General features: G+C 38.1%; 1 protein-coding gene across 1 annotated transcript; it reads right to left on the bottom strand.

The window, feature by feature from the left end:
• Window positions 1–1042: 1042 nt before the first annotated feature.
• LOC143861029 (uncharacterized) lies at window positions 1043–2738 on the bottom strand. Its single transcript, XM_077371915.1, has 2 exons — window positions 2546–2738; window positions 1043–2430 (listed from the first exon to the last, which is right to left on the bottom strand). The coding sequence occupies exons 1-2, from the start codon at window positions 2712–2714 to the stop codon at window positions 1253–1255; spliced, it is 1347 nt and encodes a 448-aa protein (XP_077228030.1). The 5' UTR covers window positions 2715–2738; the 3' UTR covers window positions 1043–1252.
• Between the last annotated feature and the right edge of the window lie 16299 nt (window positions 2739–19037).

The following is a 19037-nucleotide window of genomic DNA, read 5'->3' as shown; positions in this document are numbered from 1 at the left end:
TCAAATTTCAGTTCGGTAGAACCAAACTGATTCAAATTTCAAACCGAACCGTGCACACGATTTCCAATAATTATGAGTAAAGGGTGGTGAAATTGGCCGAACCGAACCGAAAATTCAGTTGCAGTTTGGTTAAACCAAGCCAATTCAAATTTCGGTTCGGTTTCGGTTCGGTAGAACCAAACTGATTCAAATTTCGGTTTGGGGGTCAAACCGAACAGAAACCGAACCATTGCCACCCTTACCCCAACACTGTTTACTACTCCCTTGCACTAGCTTGGTAATGGTAAGCCAGTACTAGATCGTACAATAGTCGTTGGTTCCATATCTCTCTCTCTCTCTCTAACAAAAGTCATCGATCGTGTGCCACAACGGATGAGACATGGCTCAGACCAAAGGATCATATATAGACCAGTCAGCTGGAGAAACTTCCTCCAAGCCCTATTGAAGCCATTCCAGAAGGAATTGATATTTCCACACCCCTTGCTATTGGACCATTAGCAATGGGTTAGAGGAACGTTCCTCCGGACCGGTCTGGAGTCAAGTTTTGTCCTTAATGAAGGAAGAAAACTTGCTCATATCCAAAATGCGAAAAAATGTCGAATTGACAATGCTTTTGACCTTAAGGATTGGAGAACCGTCACTTTCATGATTAGGTTTGGGTCCCCTAGATGAATTCTACATGAGCAAAAGACGTGAGTGTCATATCTAACTTAAAAAAAAGTGTTACTAACTTGGCATGAAAAGTATTATTTTATAGAAAGACAGAGAAGAAACGACTTTAATTTTCAAGTAATAGAGCCAAAAAACAGCCATGCATGCAGCCTGTTGTGCTCAAAGTACAAAAAAAAGTTATAAACAAGCCACCACCCTGTTGATTCAACACTACACATTCATCACCCACTTCACAACTTCATTGAGGCATCAATCCAACTGAAGAAAATAATGTAAGCCAATTGAAACTAGAAACGATATAAATTTGGGAAATTCTAAAAATCCCGTGAATTATAACAGCAAGAACATTTTCTTATTAAGCATAGAGGCATCCAAAGTCCAAATAACGCAATCAGTCAGCAACTGCCAACTAGAACTACAAAACTCTAATTAAACATCATTAAAATCTATTACTGCATATTTCTCTTATCTATTGCCTTACCTAAAAATCTAAATAAAACTAGAAGAAATAAACCCAAAAGAATCCAAGAACACCCCTCTCATTTCTCCTGCAGAGACAAACCAATATCAGCAATCGATCTTAAAAGCCACTCCAAAACCAACAAAATACTAGAGTCATCACTCCGAGAGAAACCCCTGAATTTAAAGCAATATAGGAAGGAGCAGATGAAGGTGCTGGTGCTGGTGCGTTTATGCCTGAGGATTCAGTGGGAGGAGAAGAGATGGGTGCTTCGGGGGTATCCGGAGCAGGAGATGGTGGAGATGGAGATGGAGAAGGCAAAGATTTTGGAGAAGACGTTGGGGATGGAGAGGGCGAAGGAGATGGAGATGATTTTGGAGAATGAGTTGGGGATGGAAAAGGAGAAGGAGAAGGAGATGATTTTGGAGAATGAGTTGGGGATGGAGAAGGAGAAGGGGATGATTTTGGAGAGTGAGTTGGGGATGGAGAAGGAGAAGGGGATGATTTTGGAGAGTGAGTTGAGGATGGAGAAGGAGATGGAGATGATTTTGGAGAGTGAGTTGGGGATGGAGAAGGAGAAGGGGATGATTTTGGAGAGTGAGTTGGGGATGGAGAAGGAGATGGAGATGATTTTGGAGAGTGAGTTGGGGATGGAGAAGGAGAAGGGGATGATTTTGGAGAGTGAGTTGGGGATGGAGAAGGAGATGGAGATGATTTTGGAGAGTGAGTTGGGGATGGAGAAGGAGAAGGAGAAGGGGATGATTTTGGAGTATGAGAATGAGTTGGGGATGGAGAAGGAGAAGGGGATGATTTTGGAGTATGAGTTGGGGATGGAGATGGAGAAGGGGACGATTTTGGAGTATGAGTTGGAGATGGAGATGGAGATGATTTTGGAGTATGAGTTGGAGATGGAGAAGGGGACGATTTTGGAGTATGCGTTGGAGATGGAGATGATTTTGGAGTATGAGTTGGAGATGGAGATGGAGATGGAGATGATTTTGGAGTATGAGTTGGGGCTGGAGATGGAGATGATTTTGGTGTACTAGTTGGGGGAGGATATGGAGATGGAGATGAAGAGGGTGGGGAATCTCTCACTGCCAAGACAACAACTACAAGTTTCTGACCCTTCTCGCAATGACCAGGCGCTCCACTGATGAAGAAGAATGGACCCGACCGATCAAAAGTAAATACCGAGTCTCCATCTTTCAAGTTCTTTATCGGATTTGTTTTAGTGCATGTGTGGTGGTCCTCTTCCTTCACGACCAAAACAGAGTCCTCTCCCTTCTTATACTTGAAAACTACAACCAAAAAAAAAAAAAAAAACAGATTCATATGAACGAGGCGAAAAACAATCAACCCTTTTGGGTTCGTAAGATACAGAAGATATAGATTATGAAGAAAAAACAAATGTACCTAGAGAATCATTAACTTTGAATCTGTTACTTTCAGCCCAGTGATTGTAATTTGTTGATGGGTTTACCACCCAACCTTCTTTTCCTCCAACATAGAAATCAAAAGCATGAGATGACATCAAACACATCAAAATCACTAGCAAAAAGCTAAGCAATCTTTTAGACTCCATCTTCAAAGAGGACTCAAAAAACAGACAAAGTAAAAGATGTCAATTGTATGAGGAAGGTATTGTAGGAGTGATCAGTTTATATAAAAAAGACGTGAGAGGAGAGAAACGATTGATATTGAGGGAGTAGTTTTATATAGAAAGCACAATACAAAAGGCAAACCTTTGTTTTTAGAAAGAAAACAACTAGATACAGCCGCGTGAGGTTAAGATATCCTTGCGTGATCTTAGCGTTAAAAGGAGGAAATTAGAATCCTCGGAAGATACTACTTACAATAGTTTCATTTTTTTTTTGGCATGTGTCAACCTCAATTAGAAAGAGACATGTGTCATATATTTACGAATATAACGGAGTTAATAATTTTAGGCTGGCATTTCGTACCCATGTTTGGGACCTTTCACCACCCTTCTCTTTATTTTGATCCTTACAACCATGAAAGGAATGGAAATATCATCTCTTTTTTCATTCCTAAGTATGGTTTGTGAAGATAACTAATAGCTTTCTTCCTCCTTTGTTTTGAGTTTGAACCCATGACTCATCAACGGTCATATGATGCTCTTTTACTGCATTTGGAAAAAGGGCCCTTGTATTTAGCTATTTTCATATCTTTTTTAGATGGCGTAATTAATTGGTAACACGCTGTTTATTCTATAATTGAAATTTGATATCATTTTTGCTTCTATTTATAAATACGCGTATCTAACTTAAAATCTAATTGATGTCACTAAAAAGGGGGGAAATGGGTGTAGCATTGGGTCCCACATGGAAACATGTGTGTGTAATCAGAAACGTTGATCTTTTAGACGGTGATGCTGAAATATATTCCACCCATAAGATTAATGCCAACAAAAATCAATGCTTTAGCTTCTCTTGATATATAACCCAAGAAGACCTCATAGATCAAGGGGTTAATTAGCATCATCCGATCAAGGTGGAGCCGATGGGAATGGGCTTGACTTGTGTTCTTTGATCCTGATCACACATGGTGTTGAGTATTTTTAAAAATATTGGTATTTTAAAATTTCTATAATTAATTCTTTATGATTTTTAGAAGGGAAATGATTTCAGCACTTCATTGTTTTGATAAACATGCGCTCCGCTTGTTTGTCGTGTAGTATTTAAAGGTTTTTAAGAGCTTTTTGAAAACCGTAACATTCCTCCGACAGCCCTTTAAATACTACACGATAAAAAATGGAGCGCCTGTTTATCAAAACATTGGAGTACAGAAATCATTTCCCTTTTAAGAATTGTGTTCTATTTCTTGATCGATGAAAAGTGTGTGTACTATTTAAGCATTATTGTCTTTTTGGGGGACATTATTTCCATGTATCCACCCCCAATATTACTATTTGATTCTGTGTTTGATTTCTGAGCTCCATTGTTGTTTTTATCTTTGTAATGCCCCAAAATTATTCCCTTACTTTTTACATTTTTCAGTCGTTACTGCTTGAATCCGACCTAGTGTCCCTCTCGGTCTAGTTGTAACATAAGGGTGGTCATCTCATCGGGGTGTCCCTGACACCCTGCACTCAAAGAACACAATCAGGAATGTTCAGAGTCGGGACTCCGGAGAAAACCTTTGACACTTAAGTCAGACGAGGCAACATATGAGAGCTTAGCAGAAAAAGTGGTGCTCGGAATTCGGGATGTGTGGTTGGCCTCACGTACATGACTGTGTGTCATTATCTGTAAATCGGAGTAGGGTTTCCCTTTTATAGGCAGATGTTCCGAGACTAGAGCGCTGGCGATAAGCCTGTAGCATGGCGCCCATGTACATGTTGGTAGGAAGTGATTATGGGTTTGTGCCTTTTGGTATGGAGGTGAGTATGAGTCTTGTACAGGGGTATAGAAATTGTATACAGTTCTCCGGATTGCGAGGGTTAGCAGCATGGCGGGCGACATGGCATTGTACGGTCTTTGGGCGATACAGGTCACCAGCATGTCGGGCCATATCGCCGTATACTGAGTTTTGGGGTGCCATTACGTCCGGAAGCTTGGGTTTTGGCCGAGAATTCCGTCCTGCTAGGCTGCCTGACGACTTATGATTGGGGGTTTTTGTGGGCCCCGCACCACGTGTTAACACTTGATTGGAGCCTGATTTTGACCTCAACAATTATAAATGCACTTTGGTGACGTGGTCCATTGGGGCACCCTTGGGGCTGGTTTCTTACAAGGATGCCCATCAATCTAGCATTCCCCATAAAATATATGGGAGGTAATGTCAACCGTCATTACATGCTCACTTTCATGTTTAATATTCTAATTAGCCTTTTCTCTTCTAATATTGGGTTTGAATGTCTACTTAGCGAATGGACCACCTAGCTAGTTGGCAATGGATGTTCGCAAATAGGCAATAGTTTTAGAGCAAAAAAAAAAGACCCAAAAGCAAATAACAAATTTTTACAAGTTAGGTATATATAAACAAGCCACCAATTAACAAATTAGCATGGTGGAAATTCGGGATTATTTTTTTTGTTCTTCCCGAAATTTCCTTGTAAGGAAAATATTTATTTCCTTTTCATTATTTAGAGGGAAACGATACCCAATCAAGTTATAGTTTTGGTCGAATCATAGTTTTGGCCTGTATTAAAGGTGAGATTTGCTAGGGACCATTGCAGAAAGCATTTCTTGGACCGACTGTTGCACAAGAGATCAGCCACATAGGATGAATAAATAAATAAGACAAAAAGTGAGCCTATGTGGCCGCTTTCTCATGCAAGCGGTTTGTTCTCTCCTTCCTTTCTACCGCTCTTTTTTGAAATTAGGGTCTTTAAAGGAATTGCCTGAATTGTCTATCGTGTGGAGCTCTGGTGCATTTGACCCTTTGATATATGGTAAAGATTAGGCTTTTGGTGAATTTTTCTGAGGCTAGGGTTTCCTGCAGCTCATGGGTTTAGGGTTTTTGTGTCTTTCTTGGAATTAGGGTTTTTTGAGTGGGACTACTGTCTTTAGTTTGTAGCATGGTTTTAAATTTCGGACCGGAAAACGACACGGAAACTACACATAATCGAAACGATATATTATTTCGGGCGAAATTTTGTTCATTTCACCCGAAATTTTGTTAATTTCACCCGAAATTTCGGTATTTTCTAATTTCGTTCAAAATTAATGGGATTTCGACGGAATATATATTATTTAATTCCAAGGTCAAAATTTCGACGAAATCTCAACTGAAATTTCTAAAATTTCGCCAAAATTCCAGAGATTTTTTTTTTGAAATAGGTAAGCTGGGGTTAGGCGGACCCCGACCAGATATAAAATTCCAGAGATTTTGAGAGAAAATTGGGGAAAAAAAGGCAAAGGAAGACGTTAAAGGAGTGATTTTATCCTCAATTCTAGTGAGAATTTGTCACAGAAACCGTTTTGCGGGGTTGGGAGAGAATGGCCATTGGTAAATTCACCCCCTGCTATTACCATATTCACCCCCTATTTGTCAAAATGGACTGCACAGCCCACACCATAGGATGATCCAAACCGTCCATTTGATGGGCCACAATGTAAATAGGTTTTGCCCCAAAAATCATTTCCATAGGATGATCCTAGCGGTCCGATCTATAGAGGTTTGATTATATGGTTTGTGGCAGTATGTATTTTTCAAAAAAAGTTTGAAACCCATTTTCATGGGATGATCCAGACCATTCATTTATTGGGCCACAATAACGCTTGAAACCCATTTTCATGGGATGATCCAGATCATTCATTTATTGCGCCACAGTTTAAGGTTTGCCCCAAAAATCATTTTCACAGGATGATCCTAACCCTGTGATCAATAAAGGGACAACATCTATAGGTTAGGATCATTGAATGGAAATGAGTTTTGGGGTACAACCTATCTACATTGTGGCCAAACAAATTAACGGTTTGGATCATCTTGTGAAGTGGGCCATACAATCCTTTCTGTAAAATGGTAGACTATGCAGCCACACATCATATGTTGTTTGGTTTTTTTCAAAAAACTACTGGAGACTAGTGGAGAGCCCACTTCATAGAATGATTCAAACCGTTCATTTGTTAGGCCACAATATAAGTAAGTTTTACCCCTTGGAAAGTAACCATAGGCGGTGGATTTTAGATAGGAAAATGATAAGGAGACCCACGGGATCTGCAATGAAAATGTGACATGTGAACCCAAAAAAATCTACTTTGGGTTATTTTCCTAAATCTATGGTCTGGCACACGTCACTTGTGAGTTGTGAATTGTGATATTGTGGTACTCTCGTTTCCCTAGCATTACTCTTTCAGATATGGCTTTAAATTTTGAAAATGGTTTTAAAATTTAAAAAAAAATCACTTTTCACCAAATTTTGGGTGAAATTTCGACCAAAATTCCAGAAATTCCGGAAATTTGACTGAAATTTCTTACTTAGATTTTTTTTCTTTTTTTTTAATTTATATTAAATTTCGACCGAAATTTCTAAAATTTCATACATTTTGGTCGAAATTTTTACGGGCTGTAAGGGATTTCGACCGAAATTTAGAAATTTCGGTTTGGGAGGGGGCGAAACCGGTAGCGAAACCGAAATTTCAAATCGTGGTTTGTAGACATCTCTCTGTTAGATAGCAATGGTGGCGAATAACACTAATCAGGCTAGGAATTTTGGGCCAAAAGCTACAGAGCTGATAGAACGCGTTAGGCAAGGCCCTTTAAACCTGTCGCATACCAGGTTGGGTCAACCCAGTCCCATGCCTGGGGGGCCCACTCAGGACCATAACAGAGCTAGATAGAATTGATCAATTACTACTAATTACTAGTTATTAACTCAGCTAATTATCCACATAATCCTTCATTCAGAAAAGCTGACATTTAGCCCTTACTTCCTTGCCATGTACTTGTTCTGGACCCGATAGATCCATTTGTTCTGTACCAAGTTAATCCTCTATCAGCTGATAATCTGGAATGCTATCATACTCTGTGACGGCTTTCACTCTGGCTTTTTTTTCTAGTTAGCTCTTTCCACAAGGTTGCCCCTTCCTCGGCGGCCCACTTTTTTACCAGGTAGCCCTTCCAGGTAGTCCTCTTCATAGGTCGTCCATTTCGTGACTCGAACACGAGACATGGTAGGTGCTCTCATATCAAATGTTAGGTACCTTATCGATATGCCAAAAGCTTTAGAGCTGATGGAATGCGTCAGTCAAGGCCCTATAAGTCCCATACTAGGCTGGGTCCCACGCAGCTCCATACCTAGACGCGCGCACCCCCCCCCACCCCCACCCCCCCCCCCCCCCCCCCAAGGACCTTAACAGGGTTCTTCTCTTCCGGGTAAAACTGCGGTTGGAGGGTTTGTTTCTGGGTGTTTTTTCTTCAATCCAGAGGGGTTTGTTGGGTTTGTAGTATTCTTTTGGGCGTTTACCCTCTTTTCTGCTTGAAGGTTTGCTGATTGATGATTTTATCCCCTTTGATTGTTTTCCCAATCGAGAAACACAAGCCTTGATCTTGATTTATCTTATGCCCTGTTTGTCTTGGATTTTGAGAGCCGACTCAGTTCACATTGGTTTTTTTTTTTTTTTTTTTTTTAATAAGAAGCTGGGTTATCCCGTTTTTTGGAACCAAGAATCGATTTGGGGATAAATTTCTTTCTCTTCTTTGTTCTCCCTTTGTTTCCTTCTCAAGGCCTGTTAAAATCTAATAATATAGGAATTGGAGAAAAATTGAACAATGAATGATGAGATTCTCATCTTTTGTATAACAAAAAAAAAGCTCAATAAAATCTCCTCACTCATTTGAGGGGCAGCACCTGACCCAAATTAATTCCTAGGTAGAGCGACAGTGAACCGCTTTTCTGAAGTCAATGAATAATTTTCTTCCAAAAATGAATATAGTTATAATCAGAATCATATAATGTTTGCACAATCTAGATTTCAGTTCAGTGCAACACCTTTTCATCTCTCCTCTCCCTTCCAAATCAATAGATGCCATGGGATCCACCAAGTTAGTATCCCCCATCCCTTCCATATACTTGAAAAACTATAACATGAGTCTCAGAAACACATGCTTGCTAGATTTCAGATTGAAATCCCATCAATGGGTGAATTTCAGCTTTATGGGATGGTTTTAGTGGGTTGAAACTTGATATACAAGTTGACTGTGGACATCACGAGCACAATAGATAACTTACTTTTAATAAATTCACTTGAGTTATAGGGGTATAAAACAGATATCTGATAACATCATACAACTCCATGGCCATGACTGCCTACCACCAATATGGCACCTGCTCTCTCTCTCTAGGCTCACAAACAACATTCCTAGTTTCAGATTGAAATCCCATCAATGGGTGAATTTCAGCTTTATGGGATGGTTTTAGTGGGTTGAAACTTGATATACAAGTTGACTGTGGACATCACGAGCACAATAGATAACTTACTTTTAATAAATTCACTTGAGTTATAGGAGTATAAAACAGATATCTGATAACATCATACAACTCCAAGGCCATGACTGCCTACCACCAATATGGCACCTGCTCTCTCTCTCTAGGCTCACAAACAACATTCCTAGCATCCCCTTCCACCACTTCTACTATAGCACTAGTAACCTGCAAATAAATAAAAATGAAAAGCCATGAAGAGAAACTTGCATCTAGATTCCAGCCCCAGCCATGGGTTTTAAATGTTCAAATTGAACATTGACAATGGAAAAACAAGACTCCAATATATATGATTAGGATGACTTTTGCATCCACTTCTTTTGAATTATTGGTCATCTTTGGTCACAGGTAGCATCCACACCATTTAACAAACATTTCATTGTATCCTTTATCAATACATAACCATTTATATTAAGAATGTGGATATCCTTTAGGCCAGTTTTTAAAGACTTGGACTCGGGCAGTAACTCTGGAAAAAAAAAAAAACTCACCCAAGGTTGTATTTGAGGTCAATGAATGTATCACAAGGCATCTCACTGAGTGACCTTAATTCCAAATCAGCCAACATCCCTGAAACCATAATGCGATCAATGGATTTTTGTATAAGTGGGTTAATGTGACATTTGCAAGGAGGTTTGCTCTGCATGAAGTTTCGGGTATAACTTGTATTAATTTCAGCTGGGTTGTTTGAATATTTGTCTAACTATATGTTTGAACTTCCATTGCAATCTCAAAGTATCCCATCTATTGGAATTGAATGTACAGGGAGCATTATTTACTTTTGCATATCAATTTTTTGATGCTTGAAGCTGTAACTAAATCCAAATGCATCGCCAGCATTTTTTTATTTTTGATTCCAGTTCTTTTTGCTTTGATTTATTCTACATTTCATGGGATCTCTAATTTAAGCATATCTCATGATGTCATTGCTTTGTTGCGTTTACATGTTCTGGCTAGAGAAGCCTGGTCTCTAGATATAGACCAAGAAAAACAACTTAGCAAATTAGGCACTGAAAATCAACTTCATCTGTATCTAAATTCGCCATTCTAATTGTTGAAATTATAGATTCTGTCATGAAAAATTTTAGAAATTCAACTGTGACATATTCTAAAGAAGAATAAGATCAGTAATAAGCTCCAAAGGACCAAAATCTGTTACTTTAAATACTATATTTGCAATTGATTTTCGTGATTAGAGATGAAAAAGGCATAAGAAAACCACAGCCAAGACAAGTTTCTTTTTTCTTCTCAAATATGAAACCTAAGATCTCTCTACTAATTTTCCTTATCTACTGCTTTTGGGCTCATCAAAGCCCAAGGTCCGTTCACCCAAAAAGAGAGAGAATGAAAAAAAAAACATCCTTCTTGAAACCATTGCCTGCCCAAACATCCTTCTTAATATTGCCAATGCCAACTATATTAATGTAGGGATATGTTCTGTCATAAAAGATATATCTATGAAAATATGACAGTGCACCTTGCTCCCACCTCATCAGAAGATCTTAGCTCTTCTAGTGAATGTAATGGAAAGTCTGTCTACTAGGACAATTAATTTTTTGGTTCTGTCTGGAGTCCAATGGTGGGCCTTAAGACCAACAGTCCCGATCACCAAACAAGAAAAAATGAGTAAAATACAAAGAATAACCTGTTTGGTTTCAGTATTGGTTTTGATGGACCCTGTAACAACTGACTAGGATATTCATTATCAAAATATAGGAGTGGGGATTCCCAGTAACAGTTGAGTACGCCAATGAAACAGTTGAGTACACCTTGCTATATGCATGTAAATCGATACCATCTATTCCAAAGGACCTTGAATGTGCAACAAGTTGTGGGTATGCATCATTTACATCCATTTACATTACCTGTAACCCTTTTGTTTTCTTGCTTGCTTTTTAGGCCTAAATAAGTGTATTTCTTTGCTGTTTTTTAATGGCACAGCAGTGTGTCCATCTCTATAAGAAATTAATCCGTAACAATTTAAAACTTTTCCATTTTCCTGTTTCCTTTTCACATAGGACAAACTTAACTGCACTCCACACTTCATTAACCACTTGTATGATTTTCTATTGAGAATTGTAACTGCCTCTAAAAGATGAATATCAAAAGAAAATGACTTTCGCAAAAGAATTTCAAAATGGAACTCTGTTCTGGAAAGAGAAAAGTAAGGCAAAAACTGACCCCTTGAGTAAAGCTTTAAATTACCTGCTAATTTCTTTAACCGAGTAATTAATTGGATAACATTTTCTGCTAATGTATGTACCTGTGATATCATGGAAAAAAATTTTCATGCTTGAATTTGACCTAGAATTTCTCCTTCTTTTGGATTAATTTTATATGATTTGAGCTCCATGGTAACGTGCCCCCTTTCTCATGTCCTATCAAATTATCAATTAAATATCATTTCAGCTATCAAAACCCATTTCGTTTTCCAACTCAATTTGATAAAACTGAATGTGATTGTAGGCTCTGACCATTTCACATAAGTTATGGTAGATATACTTTTGGGTACCTTGCAGCGAGGTGATGTTAGATAGGTGTCTTTCTGATCTCTTTTATTACTGCCTTTTTTGTTCATATTGGTTCATATTGATATAATCATTTCTTTCAGGATCTAATATCGGGTTCATCTATTACCTTCGATCACGTGGGGAGGAGTGCTAATGGGGAGGCGGATGGGTTGGCTAGAAGTGGGGTTGACCGTTTGGAGTTGGAGTGGTTCGATTTTCTCCCTCCGTAGTTGATTATGCTATTTTCGTTTTTTTTTTCCGTGTAATTTTGGGTGCGGTCCATCTCGGTCCCCTTCCCTTTCATAATATACTTCTGCCATTTTTTTTAAAAAAATCATTTCTTTCAGGAACATTGCCTTTTGATCCAGATTAAGAGTATATTGCACTTGGGATTTACTAGGGAAATTGGCAGAAAAGCATTTCGCGGCTGACTTATGCATTGAGATTTGTAGTATTGTCTGAGATTTTCCTCTATTCCCCTTAGACTGTTTGCGGCCTCGACTTCCTCAATTGAGTGCTTGCTTTTCTAATGAAATCTTACCATTTCAAAAAATAAATAAATAAATAAGGACTAACTTTTAATATAAAAAATTTCCAATTTACAGAAAAGGTGAAAATATGAGTAGTTTGTGTGAAGGTACATTAAAAAGTAATTAAATATAGGGAAATGATATCATAAGATGCCGAAAAAATCTTTTCGTTTAGTATTTGAAGGGCTGTCATAAGGATATTACAGCTCTCAAAAGCTCTTACAAGCTCTTTAAATACTAAACGACAAGATGCTTTCACGCATCTTATTTAAAACATTGCAGTGTTGATATCATTTCCCTGAAGATATATAGTGGTGTATTCTATAGTGTGTAAAAATATATAATCAGAGTTAATGAGAGAAAATAGGGTGTGCATTATGGTTGCATGAAACTATTATACGATAGTTTAAAGTGAACTCTTTATTTCACAGATCATTGAATTAACCCGATCACGACTCTACCTGACTCAATCAACAAGACGAATGTAGTTGCCCCGAGTTAACTCACATAGTCAAGTCAACCCTGAAAAAGGATTTTAATATGTCTGACCACTTGGCATCATTCATATATTCCAACTTGACATCCTTTCCTTTGATGCCTCAGGCAGACCCTGTTGAAATACGATGCTCTCTACCCTTTTTTTGCCAAAGAGTGAAGCTACTCTTTCCATCAAACTTTTAATCTGGATTTGGATATTTGACACCTTTACTATCATCTTGTAAAGCTACACTGATTAGTCAAAATAACTAGTAAATACCAAGTTTTTATCCACAGAATTCATGGCATACGGTAAAATTACATGTTGAATTTCTACTGCTACTACATTTGCCCAATTGGGTAACCTTGGCTCTGATACTAATTGTTGTGATTTTACAGAAAAATCCACTTGCACAAAGTAGTAAGCACAATGAGACACAAAAAGAAAATATAAGAACAAAGACACCAAAGATTTACATGATTCACCAACAATTCAAGGGCGAGGTCACGATCTTCGACTATGAGAGAAACCCAAGCCCCCTTTGACAGCCATCCTTCTTATCTTTCACAACCAAGGTCTTAGAGACTCACACCCCCTTATGGGTTTACAAGTGACCTCATATATATTAAGGTTCTCTCACCCTAAGATTACTCTCTCTCTCTCTCTCTCTCTCTCTCTCTCTCTCTCTCTCTCTCTCTCTCTCTCTCTCTCTCTCTCTCTCTCTCGGTATTCCTAGGAGACATGAGTCATAATGAAGTGTATTATATGTTCAATTTACAAAATATTGGCATGATCATTTTGTATAAACAGATGTGGCAAGATCATTTTCTATTCCTAAAAATTAGGGCGTTTGCTAAAGATAAGAGCATTATTCTGATTATGTAAAATATAGGGCCTTAATTATAATTTCTAAGTTGATTGTTGCTCCAATATAGAATATTTATGGGATCTTTCTCATAAAACCCCTTAGAAATTTGAAATTATGACCGCTCTTCTACTCACCCTCTCAAATCTCATATTGGCCAAGAAGAACCTTACTAAAGGGCCTTCTAATTGTGTTTTCAAATTCGAGATTTTATATGGTGTAAGGGCTTACAACAATACGGTGGGGGTACCGCCCTTGATATTTGATCCAACATCAGCTCACTTTTTGAGGAGCTGCTGTTGGATCAGATATCAAGGATGGCACCATACAAAGGCCTTATTGTTGTGAGCCCTTACACCATATAATTTCTCCTCAAATTCGACTTTCTTTAAACAGGCCCTGAGACTCATGTCACCTTTCTTTCTGGCTCTTTTTTAAACAGACTCTAGTCCTTGATACATTGTAATTAAGTTTGAAAGTCCAAAAAAAAGTAGTTAGTCCTAAAGTTTTATAAACTACTATCAGGTACCATGATGAAAGAGTCCCTCCTTGAAGATGAGCCTTTTATATATATATATATATATATATATACTTTCTCTGTGTCCGGTAAATGCCGTTTTTAGGAGAATGAAACCATTTACTAGGCCACAACTTAACCCTGCCTCATTATCTATTGCAGGACATGGCAGAGCAGAGGTGTTAAGGAGGAGGAGTGAGTTGTGAAAAGTCACTTTCTTATTCTTGTCCATCACACGTAGTATGGAAACAGGTAAATAAATTTATGGCTAATGAGACAGACCCAGTACAACAAGTCAGACAATCCTAACCGTTGAATAAACAAATCCACATATACGTATCATGATCTAAATGAGGATCCTTGTATCATGATGTAGATTCTAATCTACTGTAAAGAGATCTCCTTGGTTGTGGAGTACAATCCGTGAGATTCCCCATGGTTAAATTATTATTCTGCAGGTGCAGCCATGTCTATATCGTAACTTTTAACTGAAATCAACCTTTTCTCTCGCATGTTAGATGAATGCTTCACAGTTGTTTAGCCAAATTTATATAAACTATTCCATATATACTCATACAGATCTTAGTAGATTACAAATTTAAGGTCTTGTTGTAGGTATTTAAAACATCACTCACACTTAGTTCTCATTTTTGTACCGATGTTATTAAATGTTCTCATTCATGAAGTTGAAAAGCCGTATCCCTATTTACACTTAGTTCTAATGCTTCTCTTTGATGACAACGTTGAGAACTAAAATAAGTAATTATATTACTGATTGATGATCTGAAAATAATAAATGTGTATGGTCTGAAATTTTTTCAAGGGTAGGTCGTCACATTAAATTCAATCAGGTCTCGTCCATGATTCAGAATCCTCCTATTTTCTACCATATGTATGGAGTCTCTACAGCTTTACTAACTGGGTTTCCTTCAATTAGTCTCTATTTTCAGATTAGCATTGAATCCGAGTTCTCGTTATCTTGCGAAGTTAGCTGTCCTTGCATGGCCAACACTACACTGCTGCTCTGCTCTATCCTCATAGGCTAGTCAAAACAAAGTAAATGCCCCATCACCAACCTCACAAATATATTCAATTGTTTGTCAGATCTTGCTGTCTTCTTCAATGTCTCTTTGTGCTCATACGTATCTTGTCTTTGTGTACTCCCAACTACTTTACTGTCACCTCTTTAACTCACTCCAAACCAACAACAGTAGCTGTGATCTTGATAGATCAAAAAAATTGGAGAACTAAAAAAGGGTTAGTAGCTGCCAAAATGATATTGGATATCAAGGCGTTGATTGATTCGAACCGTTGATCTAATGGGCCACCACCAAGGGTCACTATTAATCTACATGGGATCCTAACTCTCTGATGAATGATTTCTCAAAGACTCTTCTTTCAACTATGGAGCTTTTTATTTGTGCTTTGCTTTTATTTTACTGAGGGCCACCACCAGGGGACACTATTAATCTACCTCATATGAAGGGGAAGGTGCGTGTTTGTGTGCTTTGTTTTTATTTTACAAGGGCGATTATAAATTCGCATCCCCTATAGGAGAATTCGCACCCCTGTAAAGGAGGGTGTGCGGCAGACTTTAACTCTTTTTTCGCGTTACAGGGGTGCGAATTTATCATTGCGCAAACTCTCTGGATGAAGATAAGGTACTGCTAAAATTGATGAGGAACCCTATTTGATCTCCGTACGCTTCTGTCAAACTATATTAAATTACGAAAGTACCTTTCCTCATAGATTATAGATTGGGTAACCAAACAGTAGAGATAGATTTTGAGGGCTGGCACGGCCTACTTAAATTGGGGACCAACAAATCGATGGTTGGGTCATCTTATCCAGTAGGCCCCACTCTCAAAATGTTAGGGCATCAGCTTCATTACGTTCTTGAAATTCATATTCACTCTACCTTGATGTTACCACTAAAGTTCGAGTTCTGAACTATGGAAAATGTACGATAGTGATCTCATAAAACAAAAACCAACAGCACTTGAGTTCGAGTTCTAAACTATGGAAAATGTTACGGATAAAATTCAGCACCCAATGGAAAGCGGACATGTGGCACTAGAGCTTGAAAGACAGTTGGTGTAATTGGGTAATCTCAAAACTCAAATAGAAACCCTAGAAACTGCAAACTGTTTTAGCGAGATAAAGTTGGAAACCGATATTCCAAGGAACTCGCCCAATCATGCAAGATTCTTGTAATGCCTTGGACTTTATTCTATAAAAAAAAAAAAAAAAAAGTGACAAACTTTGAGGTACGCAATAATCACATTATGAATTCACTATTCAACTCCCTCTCAGCTCATTGCAGCTCGTATTATTGCCGCGTTTGACTTAGGCATCGAAATGTCTCTCCGGAGTGCAACTCTGACTCTCTTTCGGACGCTCTTTTGTGTTTGCAAGCTCAACCTACTCCCGTTCAGATTACAGTGGCAACAGAAAATGAGGAAACAAAAAAATATGAAAAAAATTGGCGATGGGGGACACAAAAGAGCTGGAATTGCCAATGGGGGACCCAATTTTGAAAAATCGTTAAATAGGGTTGATAACCTCATTTAGAGGGTTGATAACCTCATATCATCCATCTCTAACAATTTTTCAAAATTGTGTCCCCCATTAGCAATTTTCCAAAAAATATAAACAAGGAAAAGAACTAAGGCTCTGTTCACTTGCGTTCCCTCGAAAGCAAATCCCTGGATAACAGCTTATTTTTTCTCTGACAAGACCTTGATAAGACAAAATTCTGGTGTTCACTTGCTTTCTAGGGAAAATAGAATTACACATGTGGAATATTTGCAAAAAATGACATGGAAAAGCCCATTTTTCCATCTTTTAGGCTCTGTTCACTTCTTTTCCCTAGTGCTGTTTTCCCTAGAAAACAGCCTTTTTTTTCCTCACAAGACCTTAACAAGATAGAATTTCTGTGTTCACTTCTTTTCCAGGGAAAACTATTATCAGATGTGGAATTTCTTATTTAAAGGCTAAAAATGATGTGGAAATTGACTTTTTCCCTGTTACTTGAGATTTGATTTCCTATTAAATATATCGAAAATAGGCTTTCCATGGAAAACGAAGCCTTTTCCTCTTCATTCCTTTCCCTTCTGCCATGTCACCTGGAAAGGAAAGGAAAACGAAATCCTTTCCTTTCCTTTCCGGGGAAAAGGTCACTTGTTTTCTAGCTGCAGGAAAAGAAAAGAAAAGAAAGGAAAAGAATCTGACGTGGAAAACTGGAAAAGAAAGGAAAAGAAACTGTGAGAAAATTCCGTTGTTCACTTTGCCGAGAAAGGAAAAGAAAGTATGTAGGCAAAAGTGGTTTTCTCAGAAAAGTGATTTTCCCATCCTTTTGGTGAGAAAATTTAAAGGGAAAGTGCAAGAAAGTTGGTTTTCCACGTCATTATTTATATTTTCCACCTATGTAATTCTGCTTTCCCGAGAAAACAAGTAAACAGCGGAAAATGTCAAATCATGTCCAATCACGGGAAAATTTGGCTTACGTTCTTCTCCTTTCCTTTCTCAAGAAGGCAAGTGAACAGAGCCTTAGGGATTTCATTTCCTACAAAAAACACACGGATTTCGTTTCCCTGGAAAACTAATGCAAAAAGAAGGGCAAGCAGTTTCACTGGAAACCTTTTCCAGCACAAGTGAACAGTCTAGGGAAACTTTTTCCTATACAGATTTTCTGGATTTCTTTTCCTAATGCCACATCAAATTCCCGAGAAACATTTTCTTTTCCTTTCCCGGAAAACAAGTGAACGGAACCTAAGGAAACCAAACAAAACTCCTTAAAGAGAGAGATGGTCAAAAGTCGTAAGCTCAGCTTTCTCGTGACAGGGGGCTTAAAATAGAGAGGGGTGTGAATATCAGTAAATGACGCATTTTTGGGTCTTTGTCAGTGATTGTCGCATTTTTTACTTTCGCTTTTTATTTTAAAATAATTTAACTGACAGGTGTGGGCTCAGTACGCCCTAGTAGTACTAACCTTTGTTTGATCCAAGCCGCACATTTTCTAGGCCTCGCTTTGGATCTTCTATTGCCGAAAACCCATATCAATCAAGAACTCATAACATAATTTTTTATTTCCTTTTATACTAGAATCTGAACCATCCATTACCTGTAGATTTTATATGAAGTGTTGCCGGTATGAGCCCGTATCTTTTAAAAAGTACGGTACAATCCAGTCCATATGACGATCCAAACCGTCCATTTGTTGGGCCACAACTTAAATAGGTTGTGCCCCAAAAATCATTTCCATAGGATGATCCTAACCCTCCGGGACTGCACATTATGGAAACTTCTATAGATTGGAGGGTTAGAATCTTCCTATAGAAATCATTTTGGAAGGCACAACCTATTTACGTTGTGGCCCTACAAATGGACGGTTTAGATCATCCTATGCAGCGGGCCGTACTGTACTTTTTGAAAAATGCGGGTTTATACAGCCACACATCATATAAAATCTCGCCTGATATCTTTTTCCCCCTATTTTTTGTGTGCTATTAACATCCGTGTGATTATACTTTGATAATGGGACGAACTCACCTTGTTTTATATGTTTTTTGTAGTTAAGATCAGATCTCAGAAGATCTGACCATTAGATCTTGAACTATTAAATTAGTCAATTATGTTAGATTAGGTAGGTAGAATAACTAGATTAAGATTGTCTTGGGCTTGAGCCTCTAGGTCAATTGGTTGAGTCATTGTTCTGCATTCTTGAGATTTGAGGTTCAATCCCGGCTTACGTACCGAAAAAAACGTAAATATACAGATTATAGGTATCTACTTTTTCTAATCTAGCCTAACTAGTTAATCTTATATGATTGCCTTATCTATTACTCTAATACGTTGCAGTTATCAAAAGTCAAAACAAAGTGCGTTTCGTCCCGTTATCAAAACTTGGTCGCGTGATATATCAATAGCCATTATTAATTTCCTATAAATGCACCTGGGACATACAACCAACCTCACCCTGCTAGTATTTATGTCGGCCCCTATTGCTCAATTTAATAACTACACCGCTTTTGTGTGTATATATTCATCGCCACTTC

This window comes from Tasmannia lanceolata, unplaced genomic scaffold, assembly GCF_043159265.1.
Source record: "Tasmannia lanceolata isolate RefF3 unplaced genomic scaffold, GAP_Taslan_0.1 ptg000037l, whole genome shotgun sequence".
NCBI lineage: Eukaryota > Viridiplantae > Streptophyta > Magnoliopsida > Canellales > Winteraceae > Tasmannia > Tasmannia lanceolata.
Note: the sequence above shows the minus strand (reverse complement) of the source record. Positions and strands in the feature narration are given on the sequence as shown.

Excerpts from the sequence above, each read along its gene's own strand:
- LOC143861029 (XM_077371915.1), bottom strand. The coding sequence starts at position 2,714 with ATGGAGTCTAAAAGATTGCTTAGCTTTTTGCTAGTGATTTTGATGTGT. Across the intron at positions 2,431-2,545 it reads CAAAGTTAATGATTCTCTAG|TTTTCAAGTATAAGAAGGGA; the intron begins GTACATTTGTTT and ends TTTTGGTTGTAG.